This window comes from Corapipo altera, unplaced genomic scaffold, assembly GCF_003945725.1.
Source record: "Corapipo altera isolate COAL_440 unplaced genomic scaffold, ASM394572v1 61305, whole genome shotgun sequence".
NCBI lineage: Eukaryota > Metazoa > Chordata > Aves > Passeriformes > Pipridae > Corapipo > Corapipo altera.
In genome coordinates, this window is record NW_020884909.1 from 258,898 (window position 1) to 273,894 (window position 14,997).

A 14,997-nucleotide genomic window follows, 5' to 3' on the forward strand; every position below is an offset into this window, starting at 1 on the left:
CTCGGCGGCGCCGCCCGGTGCTCGTGGGGCGGGAGGGGAAGGGGCCCGAGCGGCCCCCGTGGGGCGGCCCGGGAAAGGGGGGACAGGAGCAGGGGAGGGACGCAGGTATGGGTCTTGTTAAAGGTGCTCCCTCTGCTTTGGCGAAAGGTAGAACTGGAACCCAGAAATGAACTGGTTTTCCAGGACTCGATCGCTGTGTGCTGCCCTCAGGACACGCAGGTTCGGCGTGTCTCTGAAGCACTAAACGTCCTCCCTTCCATACAGTCAAATGAAGCCTGCAGGTGTCTCTAATCCCTTTAAATCAGTCAAAAGAACTGTTTGATATTGGCAACGTTAGTGTTGGCAGGCATATGTGTTACGGCATTCAGTATTTTTCAGTAGATATTAGTTAATTCCTACATAACACAAAGGAGGGTTTTTTTTCATTACGTAGACCAGAAGGATGCCTCTTGTTTTCTCAACAATTGTGTTTTTAAAGTGACTGTGCGTTGAGATGTTTACTTATAACATCCGTTTTAAGTTGTAATTGTTTAGAGCAAGTACTCTAGTCATTACTTATACAGAAGTTCATTGAACTGTAAGTCGTGAAAATGTTTATGAACGTGTAGCATTTGCATTTCGAAGCAGATTTTTGAAGGTAATACTTGAAGCAGATTAGTATTTTCTGATAAGTTCACATGTATAGTTACAGTGGGGCAACTGGAGTGGTGATATGAACACAGCTACTACTCTGCCTTACTGAAGTGTTGCTGACTGCTTGATTAGGTTGCTGCTGATCTGCTTGTTCCTAAATGTCATCCACTGAGGCAACTACTTTGGTTTCAGTTGCCAGATTTATGATATTTATCCACAGGGAGTCTGCTGGCCCAACAGATTCCTTAATTCACAGCATTGTGTTACATTACCTTTCTTACCTTCAGGGGGATATTGCAACCATGGTATCAGGGATTCATTGTTCTGAGAGAGAGGAAAAAAGTCCGTTTGAATACTATCGTGCAGTAAGAGAGAGGAGGGTGCAGTCATTAGAGAATTAGGTATGAGACAGAAGAGCAGATAGATTTACTGGCAGATTTAATGGCTAATGAAAGTTGATAATGTTTTTGATCTTCCTTAATCACCAAATCTCTAGTTAAAAACGAAACCTATGCAAACATAAAATAACGATGTGAAGAAGCTTTTCAGAGAACTGTTAGTGGGAGAATTACGTGTGAAAAGTGGGAATTGTGAGAAGTGGTATGTAAACCACCTAAAAATGAGAGATCTCATGAGTCTCCTTTGTGATTCTTTGTCATCTTCCACACTTAGAGAGCAGGTTAAACTTTAGTTGTTGCTCATCTGGTTCACTTTGCAGATCTTGTTAATTAACAAAAGTACACAAATACAAAATTGAAGTTGCAATTTGATCAGTCCTTGCTTTGTTCTCGCAGTGGTGTGTGGTAGTCACAGTGAGTAATTGTCTTTTCTTTTTCTGAAAGATACGTTTTTGGCTCAGAAGCTGGTGTTAGTGGCATCAGTACTGTGGTGGTTTTTCAAGTTTATGCATCAGCTTGTTGGAATACATTTTTTCAATATGTATTGAAAAATATATTATTGACGTTATAATAGGAAGATAATTTATATGATTTAAAGTTATATTGTTGATGCTGTTACTTTTTTAACTGTTTGCTGAGAAAGCCTTTGAGAGTTGCAGCTGTGCCAGCTCTTACTCGAGTATAAAAATGATGTGGTTGGGAAGAGAAGTTACTTCTTCACACCTAATATGGAGTTATAATCTCGTACTATGAAATTGTAGTCTTGTTGCACATCAGAGCTGTCATACACATTTGTTCATGGAAACTACATGGACTGAATTGCTAGTGAATCTAATGAGAATTAGATTGTACGGAGCAAGTCTTGAACTTATAAAGGTCCTCTCACTTAATCTTTGTGTGTAACTCCTCCACCTCCACTTCCCCGCCCCAGAAGGATTTGAAAGGCAGGGATAGGAAAGATGTGAAATTTCTTTTTTTCCTGTTTTGAGTCAGAGAGTTGCTTTGACTGTGGAGGAGCGATTCTTGAAACTTCTGGAAGATGCAGGCTTGACTTAATCCGTTCATACAGAAATAGAACTTGTGGTTTTCTTTTCTCTGGATGTATCTATACCAAGTTAAATAATCTAACAGGGAGTACTTAAGTTCTGCTGTGGGCAAAAATTGCCTAGGTTTATGATTTAATAGGATGGTTTTCTTTTTTTTTACTCTTCAGCTTCACATGGTAGTGGGTAGATTCCTTTTTTGCTAAGCTCTTGAAGGATCAAGGAAACCTGCTTTGCTTTTTGGTGCCCTCTACTGTTGTCTGTTTGTCAGAGCATAGAAAGCTAGAGCTGGTTTTGGTCTTGAAAGACAGTAAAATGGTAACAACAGAGGCTCTTTAAAAACAGCAGGAAGGGGAAAGAGGGAAAGGAAGCATATTTTGCTGTTTGCCTTCCAACCAGTTTGTCTGGATTGCACTGGAACTGTACCTCAGCTGGTAGAAAAATAGATAAGCAGGATATATCTGACTCAGCTGATGTCTTCTGTTGGCACTGCAGCAGTAAAAAGACTGATGCCTTTGCTCTTCCCCTCTCAGAAAAATAGAGACATTCTCTCTTTAATGTCTACACTCCCTGGTTCTCAGCGAGTACATTTCAGGTTTGCTGTCACAGAATTTTTTATCCCCTTGTTCATTTGCAGTTAACTTTGCTTTTTTTTTTTAAATTTCCTCCTACAACCTCAGATACTACAAAACCACACAGTTCTTCCTGTGCGTGCCTCTATGTGTGCTGTGCTTTGCTTACTTTCTGTGTAAGTAGCCCTTTCATCTTATCAATCTTGCAGTTTTGTTCCCGTCCCAAAACCTGGTGTGCGAGTTTCGAGCTGGCTCCTCGCCGAGTCTCCGAAACTTGACAACAGGGTCTGCTTCCCAGAGAGGGAAGGAAAAAAACCAAGCAGCCAAAGCTATAGCAAAAATATATATTTTACATATGAAACAGATATATACAGTGAGAATATTATATACCTATAACCCCAGAAACCCTAAATAGCTTCCTAAAGGGAAGAGGGGAAGGGAGAAGGAGAAAAGGACGAAAAGGGACAAAACCAAAACAGGTCTACACAATCTAAAAAACCGGTAACCAGCAAACTGAAGAACTGGCAAAAATCTCACCACTTCCCTTAAGAGAAGCAGGATGGCTGGACATGGCCCAGCACTCTCCCCTCACACGTGGCAGATAACAGCAGTCACTGTAGGCCTCAGCTCCAGATAAACCAGACCGAGGCAGGGACCCACCGTTCTCGAACCTCTCTGGAAAGGAAGAGAGAGAGCTCCCTCCCGTTGGCTTTATTTATACCTCCAGTTATGTAAAGGAATAGCATGGAATACTTCTGTGGTCACCTTCCTGTGTTCCTTCCTGGTTACAAACTGGTCTCCAGGAAGGCCTAGAGTGAAAACTATCACATGGCCAACTGTTTGTAGTTGGGTTTTTTTCCACATTTCAGTGTCAGTAAATTGTGTGAGAAGGGATGAGAACATTCAGGGCACAATTTATGGTGCTGCTGAGCAGATGCTCTGCCTGGCAGTCTTCAGGAAAGCTTTAGGAGATGGCTTTCTCTCTAGGCAAATATTAAGGTTATTTTTTTAGATGATGTGTCTTGGGATTGTTACTTAAAAAAGCTGTGTTGTGGTGATGAGCTGCATTTTCAAGATACAATTCTTGGAAATCAGTCTCTTGCAAAGACATTTAAACTATTTTGTTGGTAAGTGCTGAGAGAGGGCATTTTTGTTCTGTTATTTTCTCTTTTTGTCTCTTGGGAAGATATTGGAACTGCATACAAAGCAAGAGGGGAAATTAAGAGATTGGGGACATGAAAGACTAGGAACAGATATTGATTTAAAATAGTGTTGTGGAAGGAAGTTGTGAAGATGAATAAAAAGTTCCAAGTGGATGACTATAGATTTGAGAAAAATGTTCAGATGTGAACACAAAGGGCCTGGGAAGGCCAATATGCATTTACTCACTTTGTGTGTGAAGCTTTACTGAGTGAGCATAGGTTAGAGATTGTATGTGAAGCTTTCTTCCTCTTTTTTCAGAGTTTCCTTACTGTATCAGAGAACAGTCAGAGCATTCTTTCTCACATTCAAATACAGAGACATAGTATAGTGTTTGTATTCTTTGGTTCTGTTTTCAATATGTGAATGTTTACATGGTTCTGTTGTTGAAATGTGATTTAGCAGTTCATAGCCATGATGCTGACCTTGTTCAGCACTGGGCACAGCTTGAGGCTATTTTAAGAAAGGACACATCTCACTAAATTTCTTGCATGCCTTAAGTTCTTAATGCCTTGTTTTTCTCCTTAGTAAAAGTGTAGGATGAGGTTTAAAAAGTGAGTCAGCAAACCATGCTTATTTGAGTGTGTTCAGGGGAGTGAGGCTTCTTTTCCTTCACATGTCATGTGTTGTGTATCATGTGGTTTGTTTTTTATTAATAAACCTTCCTTTGACTTTACACGACAATAATCTTGTTTCCTAAACTAAATGAAAAGATCTGCCTAAGTACAAGCTGTGTCTTGAAGCTAAGGACATGCAATGTTTTCTCATATATTCCTCTTTTAGGTTAACTTAGCAGAAAATACAGGCAATGACAGGGAAGGCAGCGAAATGTGAATATGCTTTTCTGCAATAGATTTGAGATATTATGCCAGTAGTCCTTTTACTGGGAAAAAATCTTAAATGCTGACTTGCCCTTGTGCCCACTTAAGACATCAGTTACAATAGTGTGAGTAACATCTTTATTGGTGTGAATGCCTGGATGTTCTTTTGATGCTTTGTCAACACCTACGGTCAGCATAACGTTGATGTACCTGTGTTGTTAGATTCAAGTGCCTAAATGGCAAAGTCAGTAGTGAATACACACAGTATATACAAACTACACGTAGAGAAGACTGCTGTGAAGTAGTCTGGACCAGACTTTTCTTCAGACTCCTTGCCCCGTTAGCTGAAAGAGCGTAATTATTGTTAAAATTAAAAGCTGTGATCTTTTTGAAATGTGACTATACCTGAACACCTTGTCTTGATTTCACCACTTTGCTCTCACCCTGGCATCGTTTTAAGTGTATAAATTTCAATACATTTTATGACATTTAAGGTAATTTTTTAACAATAATTGATATCTTTTGATGTTACACATGCAAAGCCCTGTTTCTCTATCTGTTGTTCCGTGATTTTAATTAAAAACTTACTTTCTATTTACATACAAATAGAAGATCAGGACTTTGTGGGGGCCTAGAGGATGTTTTTAGCACATTTCTGTAAGGTGATGTAGGGTGGTGTTGGCGTCAAAACATGGGCACTTTGCCTCAGGTGGTAGGCAATTTGAGGGTGGACTTGTAAGAAATAACCAGTGGAAAATATTTAAAAAATATATAATTGGATGCTAGTACTGTTTGTTGCATAACTTTTTAAGTTTCCAGTTTTAAGAAGGCCTGAAATGCTTACTACCATGCAGTTAATATGCAGGAAACTTCTGCAGAAATAGCACAAACCATTTTCCATTTTGTATCATCCAGATAAAAGGACCACTGAAAAACCTGAGTTAAAAGTTGAGACCATAAATTGGGATTTTAAAGTGAAATTAGTATTTTTACAACAACTTTTTTAATAGAGAGGGAGGTATAGCTGAGGTTTTTTCTCTTATTGAAGTTTGGCTGGTGTTTTGGATTGAGAGTTAAAGATCCCCATTCAGAAAAAACACCATGATGTGATACAAAAATAAATACTTGTGAGTTTAGCAGCATTTAAGTTGCTTTGATTCATTTCGACAAGAAATGGTTGTAAAATCTTCTCAAATTTCAAAGGATTCTTGTTTGCATGCAGCAAGTATTGCAAGCGATAGCAAATACTAAAAAAAAATCAATTTGAAGAATTTGGAGATGACTGTGAGCTTCCTTGGTTCTTAAACCTACTTCAGTATTAGAAAAGGAGGTGCTTCAGCTATGATGCATGGTTTGCATTGTCCTTTTTGTATGAGCTGTATAGCTTGAAAATAAGAATAGTGTAGTCTTACTAAATAAATTTTCCTTCTTTTCTTCTTGCTGTGGAGTGCTGCAGTGCTACATACAATGGCAATAATTTTACATTTTCCTAAAGTTCCTGTGCATTTTAATTTACGTGCAGCCAAGCAACATTCCAGTTTCTGGGGTGAGAAATTGACATCTAATAACCAAAGTCTTAGGACTGTTTCAAATACTTACTGTGTGAAACTTAAGCAGTTTAGACTTAACTGTCTCTTAATATCTTTTGTATATCCTAAACATCCAGTTAAATGGGAAATGCATTTCAGAGAAGGAACTGATACAGAAAAAACACTGGAAATAAATGTCAGTCTGGTGTAGAATAAGCAACAAATTTAACAATGTGTTTTGATCATAAGTAAAATGAAGATATTTATTGGAATCTGTTTTCTGCTGTCTATGTGCAATTTGCTATTGCATAATGCAGATCATTGCAGAAGTGCCTCACATGGAGGACTTATTGTCAGTTCTGGTTGATGAAGAGTAAATTAGCCTTTATGTCCACTATCAGTAAATAATGAATTAATCCTGTTAACTGTGAGTGAATTCTAGATGGCCCAGAAAGATTAATGATGAGTGTTCTTGTTACAGTTAGATACAGTAGCAGCCTAATTGATATATATACTGTCATAGCTTTGAAAGATTAAAAAAGAGAAATGAACTTGCATCTTCTTTTTACCATGTTTTCGTAGTGTTGCTCTTATTTTACAAATTGTGTTCTTTTTACTAAGTACCGTGGAAAGTAGTGCTGTTGCACTATCAGAAGGGCTCTTTAATTCACATAAATTACTAAGAAACCTGATACATAGAAAGCTGCTACAGCAAATTTTGTACTGGCAACCTTGTTACTGTGTGTTGGTTTCCATTTTAAGATGGAGTTACTGGTTTTCTTCTTACGACATGAAAAAAAAATAGAAAAAGGCTCTGAAGTGCGGAGGGAAATGATATTCTGTTTTGAATGCTCAGATGTGTCAGGTGTTCAGTGGGAAATGGTAGATACTCACAGAGGTACTTTGTGACTCAAGGGTACATCTTGAAACCCTACCCCAAAGTACTATTTGAGTTGCACTTTGCTTTTTTTCACAGGAAAACGCTTCAAAACACCTGGTGTTTAGGATTGAATGAAAGTCAGTTGCAGAATCACAGAGTGGCTGAAGTTGCAAGGGACTTCTGGAGGTCACCTGGTCCAACCCCCCTGCTGAAAGAAGGCTAGTTCGAGCCGAGTGCCCAGCACTGTGGCTTTTCAGACATCCAGTAAAGGAGACTCCACAGCCTTTCTGTGAAACTTGTGCCAGTGCTCAGTCACCCTTCAGAGTAAAGTGTTGTTACTCGTGTTCAAATGGAGCTTCTGTGTCTCACTGATGAGATACCTCTGAGCCTTCTCTTTTCCAGGCTGAACAGTCCCACACTGTCTCAGCCTTTCTTCACATGAGAGATGCTGTAGGTGCTTGGATTCTTTATGGTATGTCCATGTTTCTCCTGTGCTGGAGAGCCCAGAGCAGTACACAGTACTCCAGGTGCTGTCTCGTAGGAGTTTTGCAATAATTGGCTCATTTTAGCCTTGTTTTTGGTCACCTGCTTTGTTTGAGACCGTTTGCAGATTTGGGAATGTCTCTATTTCTTTGCTAATTTTTTATTAGACCAAATTCAGATTTCCCTTAGTGTTCCCTCATTAGGAAGTTGTCTAGTATGCACCCAGCCAACCATGTTTCCAAACTGCGTCTTGATCACAACTCTGAAATTAAAACTTGTCTAGCAAAAAGTGGCTCCAAATATTAATGTTAGTGATGTTTTTTGGTAAAAGTTGAATGGTACTTTAAAAAAAAGATGAAGCATTGTTTAGAACAGTTGTCTTGGATGTTTGCCTTCTAGGATTTTTATTTCGTGCCTGAGGATGCAGGGTGTAGACATCAGTATTAGAATTTTTATTTTCCTATCATGTACCCATTTATCTCCACTTTGCCACTTCGTTGTACCAAGATTGTGCTCGTTGTCAACAGCCATAGTGTTTTGAAGCTCTTTCCAGGGGAGCACTGTGTCTGTTCCAGATGTTCTCTTACTCATGAGAACAGATATAACAATGATGTGAATGGTGGTGAGTTGGAGCAAAGGTTCTGAATCCTGCTTAGCATTTCAGAATTTGAACAAGCAGTGTTTTATGCTCGAGTTGGACAGCCACACAGTTAGCAGGATAAAAAATATCACAACGTTAGCCAGGGCTAATAAGCCAGCAAAATTCTTTGGGCAAATCCAGTTATACTTGAGAAAGATTCTTATTTCTGATGTTCATTTTGTCAGATAAAGTTCCTCTAAAGAACTTCTGCCGTTAAAAGATGTGTGTCATTGCAGTATGGTTCTGCTGGCAAATCTTTATACGTAGACAAGTCCTTTGTCATGCAGCCCTCAGTCCAACTGGATAATCTTTGTTTATATTGTCTTGGAAAAAGCACAGCAATTAGGTTGGAAGTGGTCCATTTTTTCATAAAATCTGTTACTTTTTTGCCATTTGTGGTACAAGATTTTTAGTTTGTTGCACATAGTTGTTTCTTTTTAGTAGCTGCTTTCTAGATTTATTTAAAGCTAGAATTTTAAGAGCATATTTAAAGGAAATGTCAAGCTTTATGTACCCCAAGAGCTTTTCATCTGTCAGCTTAGAAGTTAATAATGATCCCACTTTTTTCATCCCGTTTCTCTTTCTCCCCAGTGTTATACAGAATGTAGGAGCAGATCCCTCAGGGATGAGGCAGGACACCGAGCAAGTGACAGCTTTGTCTTTCATGAAAGCCAAATGTCACCACAGTGCAAGCCCTGGGATACCAGTGCTGATCAAATGAGGAGCTGGTGGGGAGTGAAGCTCAGCAGGAGTGGATGATAAAACTTGTGCTGATTCAAATATGATGTATATGCAGTGTTTTTCTCACTATGGAGCTGACTGATGTAGTGCAGGTGCTGCTGTCTGGGTTCCCAGATCCACAGCTGGCCTCCATCACATGTGCAAAAGTGCATGCAGATGGGGGGGTGTGAACCATCCTGGGTTATCGTGACAGTGAGATGAAGTGTGCTTGGGACTTCAAACTGCTGGTTTACCACAGCAGGTTCTTCTCATTCCCTACACCAACCCCTTTCAATTTTTGTTAAATATTCTGGTTTAGGGCAAGGGGGGAGGGCTCTTGGTTTTTTTCCATATTGTCCGTAGTTTTTACTGTTTAGAGGTAGTCTTCATCTCACTCTTCCTGGATTGTAGTATCTAACACTGTCTGTACAATTTTTCTGTGTGGAAGAGTTCTTAGTGGAAGAGTTGTGTGATTTCTGCAAAGGTGTGTGAAAGGAGAAAGCATCAGCTTGTGTAATAGTGTCTGGTCAAGGAACTTTTCAGTGTCATAAGAGTGTAATAAGAAAAGGAGAAATAAATAGGAACATTCTGAGGCACAAATCTGTTGAACAAAAAAGTAAGGAAGGCAGATAAAAGGACCAAACCTGAGCAGACACTGCTTGAAGAGAGGGTGTGTGGAATGTGGGAATGTTTATTTCAGTGAGATGATTTGATCGAAGACTTGTCAAATGGCATTCTAAAGGAAAGGGGGAAGCCATAAATAAAACGTAGAGAGACACAGACCTGCCGAACAAACTTAATGGAGACAAAGACAAGAAACAAAAACCTGGTCAGTCACACGAAGCTGAGGCTCTGGGATGTTGGAGCAGGTCGGTGGGACTGTGCCAGCCAAGGAGATGATGTACCTGGTCTTTGCACTTGTCTAGCTGAGCTCTGCACCTGATCACAGCAGTCTCTCCTATTTTATTAGATCTTTTCTAAACTACCTCTCTGTGTACTCTCACTCTCTATCCCATGTGTGTGAGTGCTGGAGGGGTAAGTGAGACCAGCTTGAGTAGAAACTAGGCCAGCAACTGGAGCGTCACTGGAGGTGTAGCCACCTCCAGGTTTCTGGTCCCCCCAGTGTAGGTGAGCACTGCTCTTGGTGTCGGGAGCTGGAGGGGCTGTAGCTATCTGAGTTATTTTGTTGGTTTCCTACAGACTTTGTATCTATAGTGCCAGCTGCTGCAGGACTGGTGTGAGCTTGGAAACTCTACCTTGTAATGCCACACCTAAGTTAAACTTCTGCCTCTGCTGGTTTCTGGGGGAGAGATGGAAGAAGAGAGTAATGCTTACAAGAGACTCTGGGCCACAATGACTCATTCCAGTCACACAGGTGACTTCCCTTGTCTTGATTCTAGGGTTGTGGGGCACAGCTCTTTCAGACCTACTAGGCCTAAACCATAAAATATACTTAAAATTAGGTTAGTCCTGGCCTGTGAATAAGCTGCTACATTTCGACATAACTGTCTATTCAGCCCAGGAATTTACTGTTACTGTAGATATGATCAGAGTAATAGAAATATTGGAATGTAAATCAAATCACAGTTGTTAGAGTATATATCCTACCATGCAAAATATTCAGTTTACTAGCCCATTAGATGCCTACTGTTAAATTTGAAAATGCTTATAAATGTTGAAGTTTACCAATTTGTATCATGGGAAAAATAATTTCTTTTTCAGTATGCAGTCATGAAGGGGGAAGCATGTAGGTGCAGATTTCTGGTCAGCCTGGCAGGGTCATTTAGGGGGTATACCTGTCATACTGTCCCTGTGTAAAGCCCTCTGTGGGAAAAGGCTATGCTTGAAAATACTCCTGAAGTCTTAGTTTACTTTTAAAGTACTGGTCTTTTGGGGGCTACTGCATAGATGTAGTTTATTCCCTGAATTTGAAATGGAGGATATGGAGTAGTTTCTTGTGCTTCCCTGGACTGTTAAGTGAGAATATGAAGGGAGTTAGAGAGGAAAGTGATTTTCATATGTTGGCAACAATTGCTTTGATAATAATTCCCTTCTGTGATGGTTGATAACGTGTGTGTGGGTGCAGTATTTATAATTCGACTGGAAAAGCAAAGGACAATAAAAAGAAACATCTCAAAGGATGTTGTCTTGCTGAAAATATCTATTTTTTCCCAAATGAAGTGGAACAGTGTTTAGATAAAACATACAAAAAATCTCTGCAAGAAACGGATAAGAAGTATAACAAACAGTTTTACTGGTAATGATCTGATGACTTTATCCTGATCTTGTTTCTTTTAAATATGAAGTGATCTCTGTGTTCCTGTTCATCATGCTCTTTTTGCTGGATGTATATTTAAAGAAAGTAGTGCTTTTAGCTTGTTAGTTGAGAGGTAGATACAATGTTATTGATAGCTCTCAGCCACTCTGTTCTCTTTACCTTTTGGACATGAGAAAAATACACAGCATAATGGCTGTAAAAACTAGCAGTAGTCCCAGGGAATATTTTGAATATTACAAGTAGAGTGATTTGGGGATTTGGAGAGCTACTGTCATTGCTGAAAGTATCATGTTCCACAAATAAACTACTGAACTTTATATCCAGTGATAGCGTAGACTGAAAAAACATACTGTCAATATTTAGTTATTCCACAAGCTTGTTAAAAATGACATGAAAATAAATATTAAATTATACAGGATGCGTATTTGTCATTAACTCTTTGTATTTTCCTGCATACTAGTATTATCTTTCTACAATCATCAGATGGGAATTGGTTTCTTAATAAAAACTAAGACGAAACACCCTGTCTTCATTGAGTTTATGTTGGGATTTTTTAATGAAAGTTTGTAAAGAAGTTTGGTTTAGCTTTAGGTTACTTCTTTTAAAGTACAGAAATAAACCCACAATTACATTTTAAATCTCTCTGTACATGTAGTTCCAAGAATTATTTTAGCTTTATTTTCTTTCTAATGAGAAACAGTTTTGGCTAAAAGTACTGTTGCTTACTGCAGAGGGCAATTAGCACTTATGGAGTTTTACCTGTGTTAAGTAATTTAGAGTGATGATGAAGACTAACTGCTTAGCAGTTTGCATCTCCACTGTCTTTGAACTGGTGCACTTTGCGAACAAAAGAAAAATTATAATTGAAGAACTGTTTTTCCATACTGCTTTCTACAGCGCAGGGTATATTGACATTAATGATCTGGAAAGGTGCCAAATTTAAGTTAGGGCATTAGCAGTGAGAGATTCCCAGCCAAAGGCATGTACAGGATGTATGGGGACAGCAGTGGTTATTTTATTATTTTAGGGTTCTGTTTTCTACCAGCTTCACTAAATCCAGTTTTTTCTTTCCTCCATTTGACGTCTTCTTTTGCACTCTCAAAATCCCAGCATACATAATTTACTAGCCTGTGTTTCTCTTTGAATAGGCTTAGTCATCATGGTGTAAAAGATTGGGCCACAGGTCATCCATCTCTGACTCTTGTAGCATAGTTCCTTTAAGATTTGTCCTTTGACAGTGTTCTCTGAAATCTAACAAAACAGGTATTTTCACAGAAGCTTTGCTGTCAAGGTACTTATGGAATATCTCTTCCAGTTTTTTGGTGTTGAGCTTCTGAGGGCGAGCAGCCTTCTGGAAGAGTCAACATTTACCTGGACATCTACTTTCATGAACCTTCAGCTGCATACCTGTCTTTTGACCTATTTTTCTCTGAAAAATTAAAGTTAAAGAGTTCAGAAGAGATTGAGCAACAGGTGGATGCACGCATCATCAGGCTGGCTGCCCAAGGAAGCTGATGGCTTTAGATAAGATAGAGTAGGGGAAAACGGCAGTTCGTGTTAAGGTATTTGAAAGCAAGAACCTGAAAAACTCTAAAATTTTATAAAAATGGCCGCAAGTCAAAAGAGAGGAAAAAATACCTTTTTTTCTCTTAAACACCTGGACAAAACTTTTGGTTGTTGAAGACTGTGCGCTCAGAAAGAACAGTGGAGTAAAACTATATGTCAGTGGAAACCTTCCAAGAAGCAACTTAATAGTGTTCAGGAAGTAGCAGGTCCCTGTGAAGCTAAGAGCCAAAAGATGTCCATAGTCCAGTCTATAACTAAATCTGAAATAAGACCTCTAGCCACCTGTGGATTACGAGACTGTGGGAGGGCCACAGAGCCATTGCAGACGAGTTGTTTTCTCTGCTCCAGCTATCTGCAGTTCCATGCAATTTTAATTGAAAAAGTGCTGTCGTGGGCTGAAATGGAAGTGGTGGGGTGAGTGGACAAGCTGGAGAGCAGCAAAACAGTACAGTCTGCACCAGGAGTTCTGTCAGAGAAGGCCATGTGACGTTTGGACTAAATGGTGGTTCCAGTGTGGTAGTTCATGTGGTTTTAGTTTTTGTGTGCTCAGTTGGTGAGCTCTGAAGTATGACATGTATTTTTCTCTGTTTTCAATTGTCATGCTTGTTAACAGCACGATGTGTTACAATTTTGACAGAATAGTTTGCTGCTGGCATTGTAGGCATTGGTGGAAATTTCTGAGAAGTACGACAGCTCTATTAAATGGTTCAGTAGCGTGGACACACAGAGAAGAGGAGAGGTAGTTGTGTTCATAACTAATTGAGAGAACATCATTTGGAGGTGAAGGACCTTCATATCACTAGGACTGAAAATGTTGAACACTGTGTAGTCCCTGTGGAATTTTAGCGAAGTGCACAGACTTAACCAGAGATTGATGATTCATTTTTTTCATGTTATATGTATAAATGAACATTATTACGTGAGTAACTAGAAGGATGAAGCATCTCCGTGTTGAGCTAGCAGAATCAAAATAGCCTGCAGCACAGAGCAAGTGTCTGATTAGCTGTGTAAGTGCAGACCTGATAGGGAGGGGATGCAGTGCAGAGTGCAAACTCTGTGTGGTATCTACTTACTGACTAGTACAGATTCCATCGTTATGAAGTCTGTGCTTGTACATCTTTTCATGCTTCTGTAGCCTATAAGTGCTAGGGACAGAGGAATGTGAAATAGGTTGTTCCTTACTTTCTTGATGTTACTCTCTTTTCTGTTGTATTTTTGGGTTTGCATGGGTGTTAGAATTTTTATATTTTAATGCTGCTAAAGTGTAATTTAGTACTAATTCTTCCAGGGCGTAGGGAACCATCAAAAATCTCTTGTTTATAAAGATAATAAGTAGGCAACTAGTTGCAGGTTCTCAGTTTCCTGGTGTTTTAGTGCAGTCTTCGATAAGTCACTCCTAATGCTAGCTGCAAAGCAATACTGAAGTATGGATTGTAATTCACTCATCCGGAGGTGGGTTTTGTTTTTTTGTTTTGTTTTGGTTTTCTTTGCACTGGCGTAGAGCGAAGACAGTCCTAGTCCCAAGCGACAACGCCTTTCCCATTCAGTCTTTGACTATACAGCAGCATCACCAGCCCCATCACCACCAATGCGACCATGGGAGATGACATCAAATAGGCAGCCTCCTTTGGCCCGACCCAGCCAACACCACTTCTCAGGGGAACGATGCAACACACCTGCACGAAACAGGAGGAGGTAAGCAAGCTGTCTAGCTTGGGAAACAAGTTCTTATTCTTCCTAATTTTAGCTCAAGGGAGGTGTGTTTTGGTCAGCACTGGCTAGATTACACATGGTAAACGTGTTAATGTTTCCTTTAAGCTGACTGTGTTAAAGTCGTGACTGAAAAGTTGTTGGAAGTAATTCACGTTTGTGCATCGTCTCATAATGCATGTGAATAGTCAGCTCAAGGAAAGGAGTGCTCAAAATATATTTAATTATGAGCTTGATTCTCTATCACTCTGCACTGAGGCAAAAAGCACGTGGAAAAATACAAGGAAAGATCTTTCTCACTGGGGTACTTTTAATGGTATTAATAGTTACTGATGTAGTACCGTAGTTTTCATTGCAATCACAATTATTTTCATACTTAAAAACAATCTAAATAAAGATGAGAGTTACTAGCTGGGGAGATGGGGATGTTAGCACAGTGTCAAATGTTTGCTGAGGTGGCTGATTCACGTGTAATAGGATTTAGATTTTCATGTTGGTTTTAGCTTGTGGCCCATTAACTTCTC

At 39.5% G+C, this 14,997-nt stretch overlaps 1 protein-coding gene across 3 annotated transcripts in view; it reads left to right on the plus strand.

Annotated features, from left to right (window-relative positions):
* Positions 1-14,997, plus strand: part of RNF38 (ring finger protein 38) — a 107,403-nt gene that overhangs the window by 62,804 nt on the left and 29,602 nt on the right. For 2 of the 3 annotated variants that reach the window (XM_027653036.1, XM_027653037.1), the window contains one exon: positions 14,265-14,458. In XM_027653036.1, coding sequence (XP_027508837.1) covers positions 14,265-14,458 — 194 coding nt within the window. Of the gene's footprint in view, positions 1-100; positions 124-14,264; positions 14,459-14,997 lie in introns of those variants that run through there. The other variant, XM_027653038.1, reaches the window with a different exon arrangement.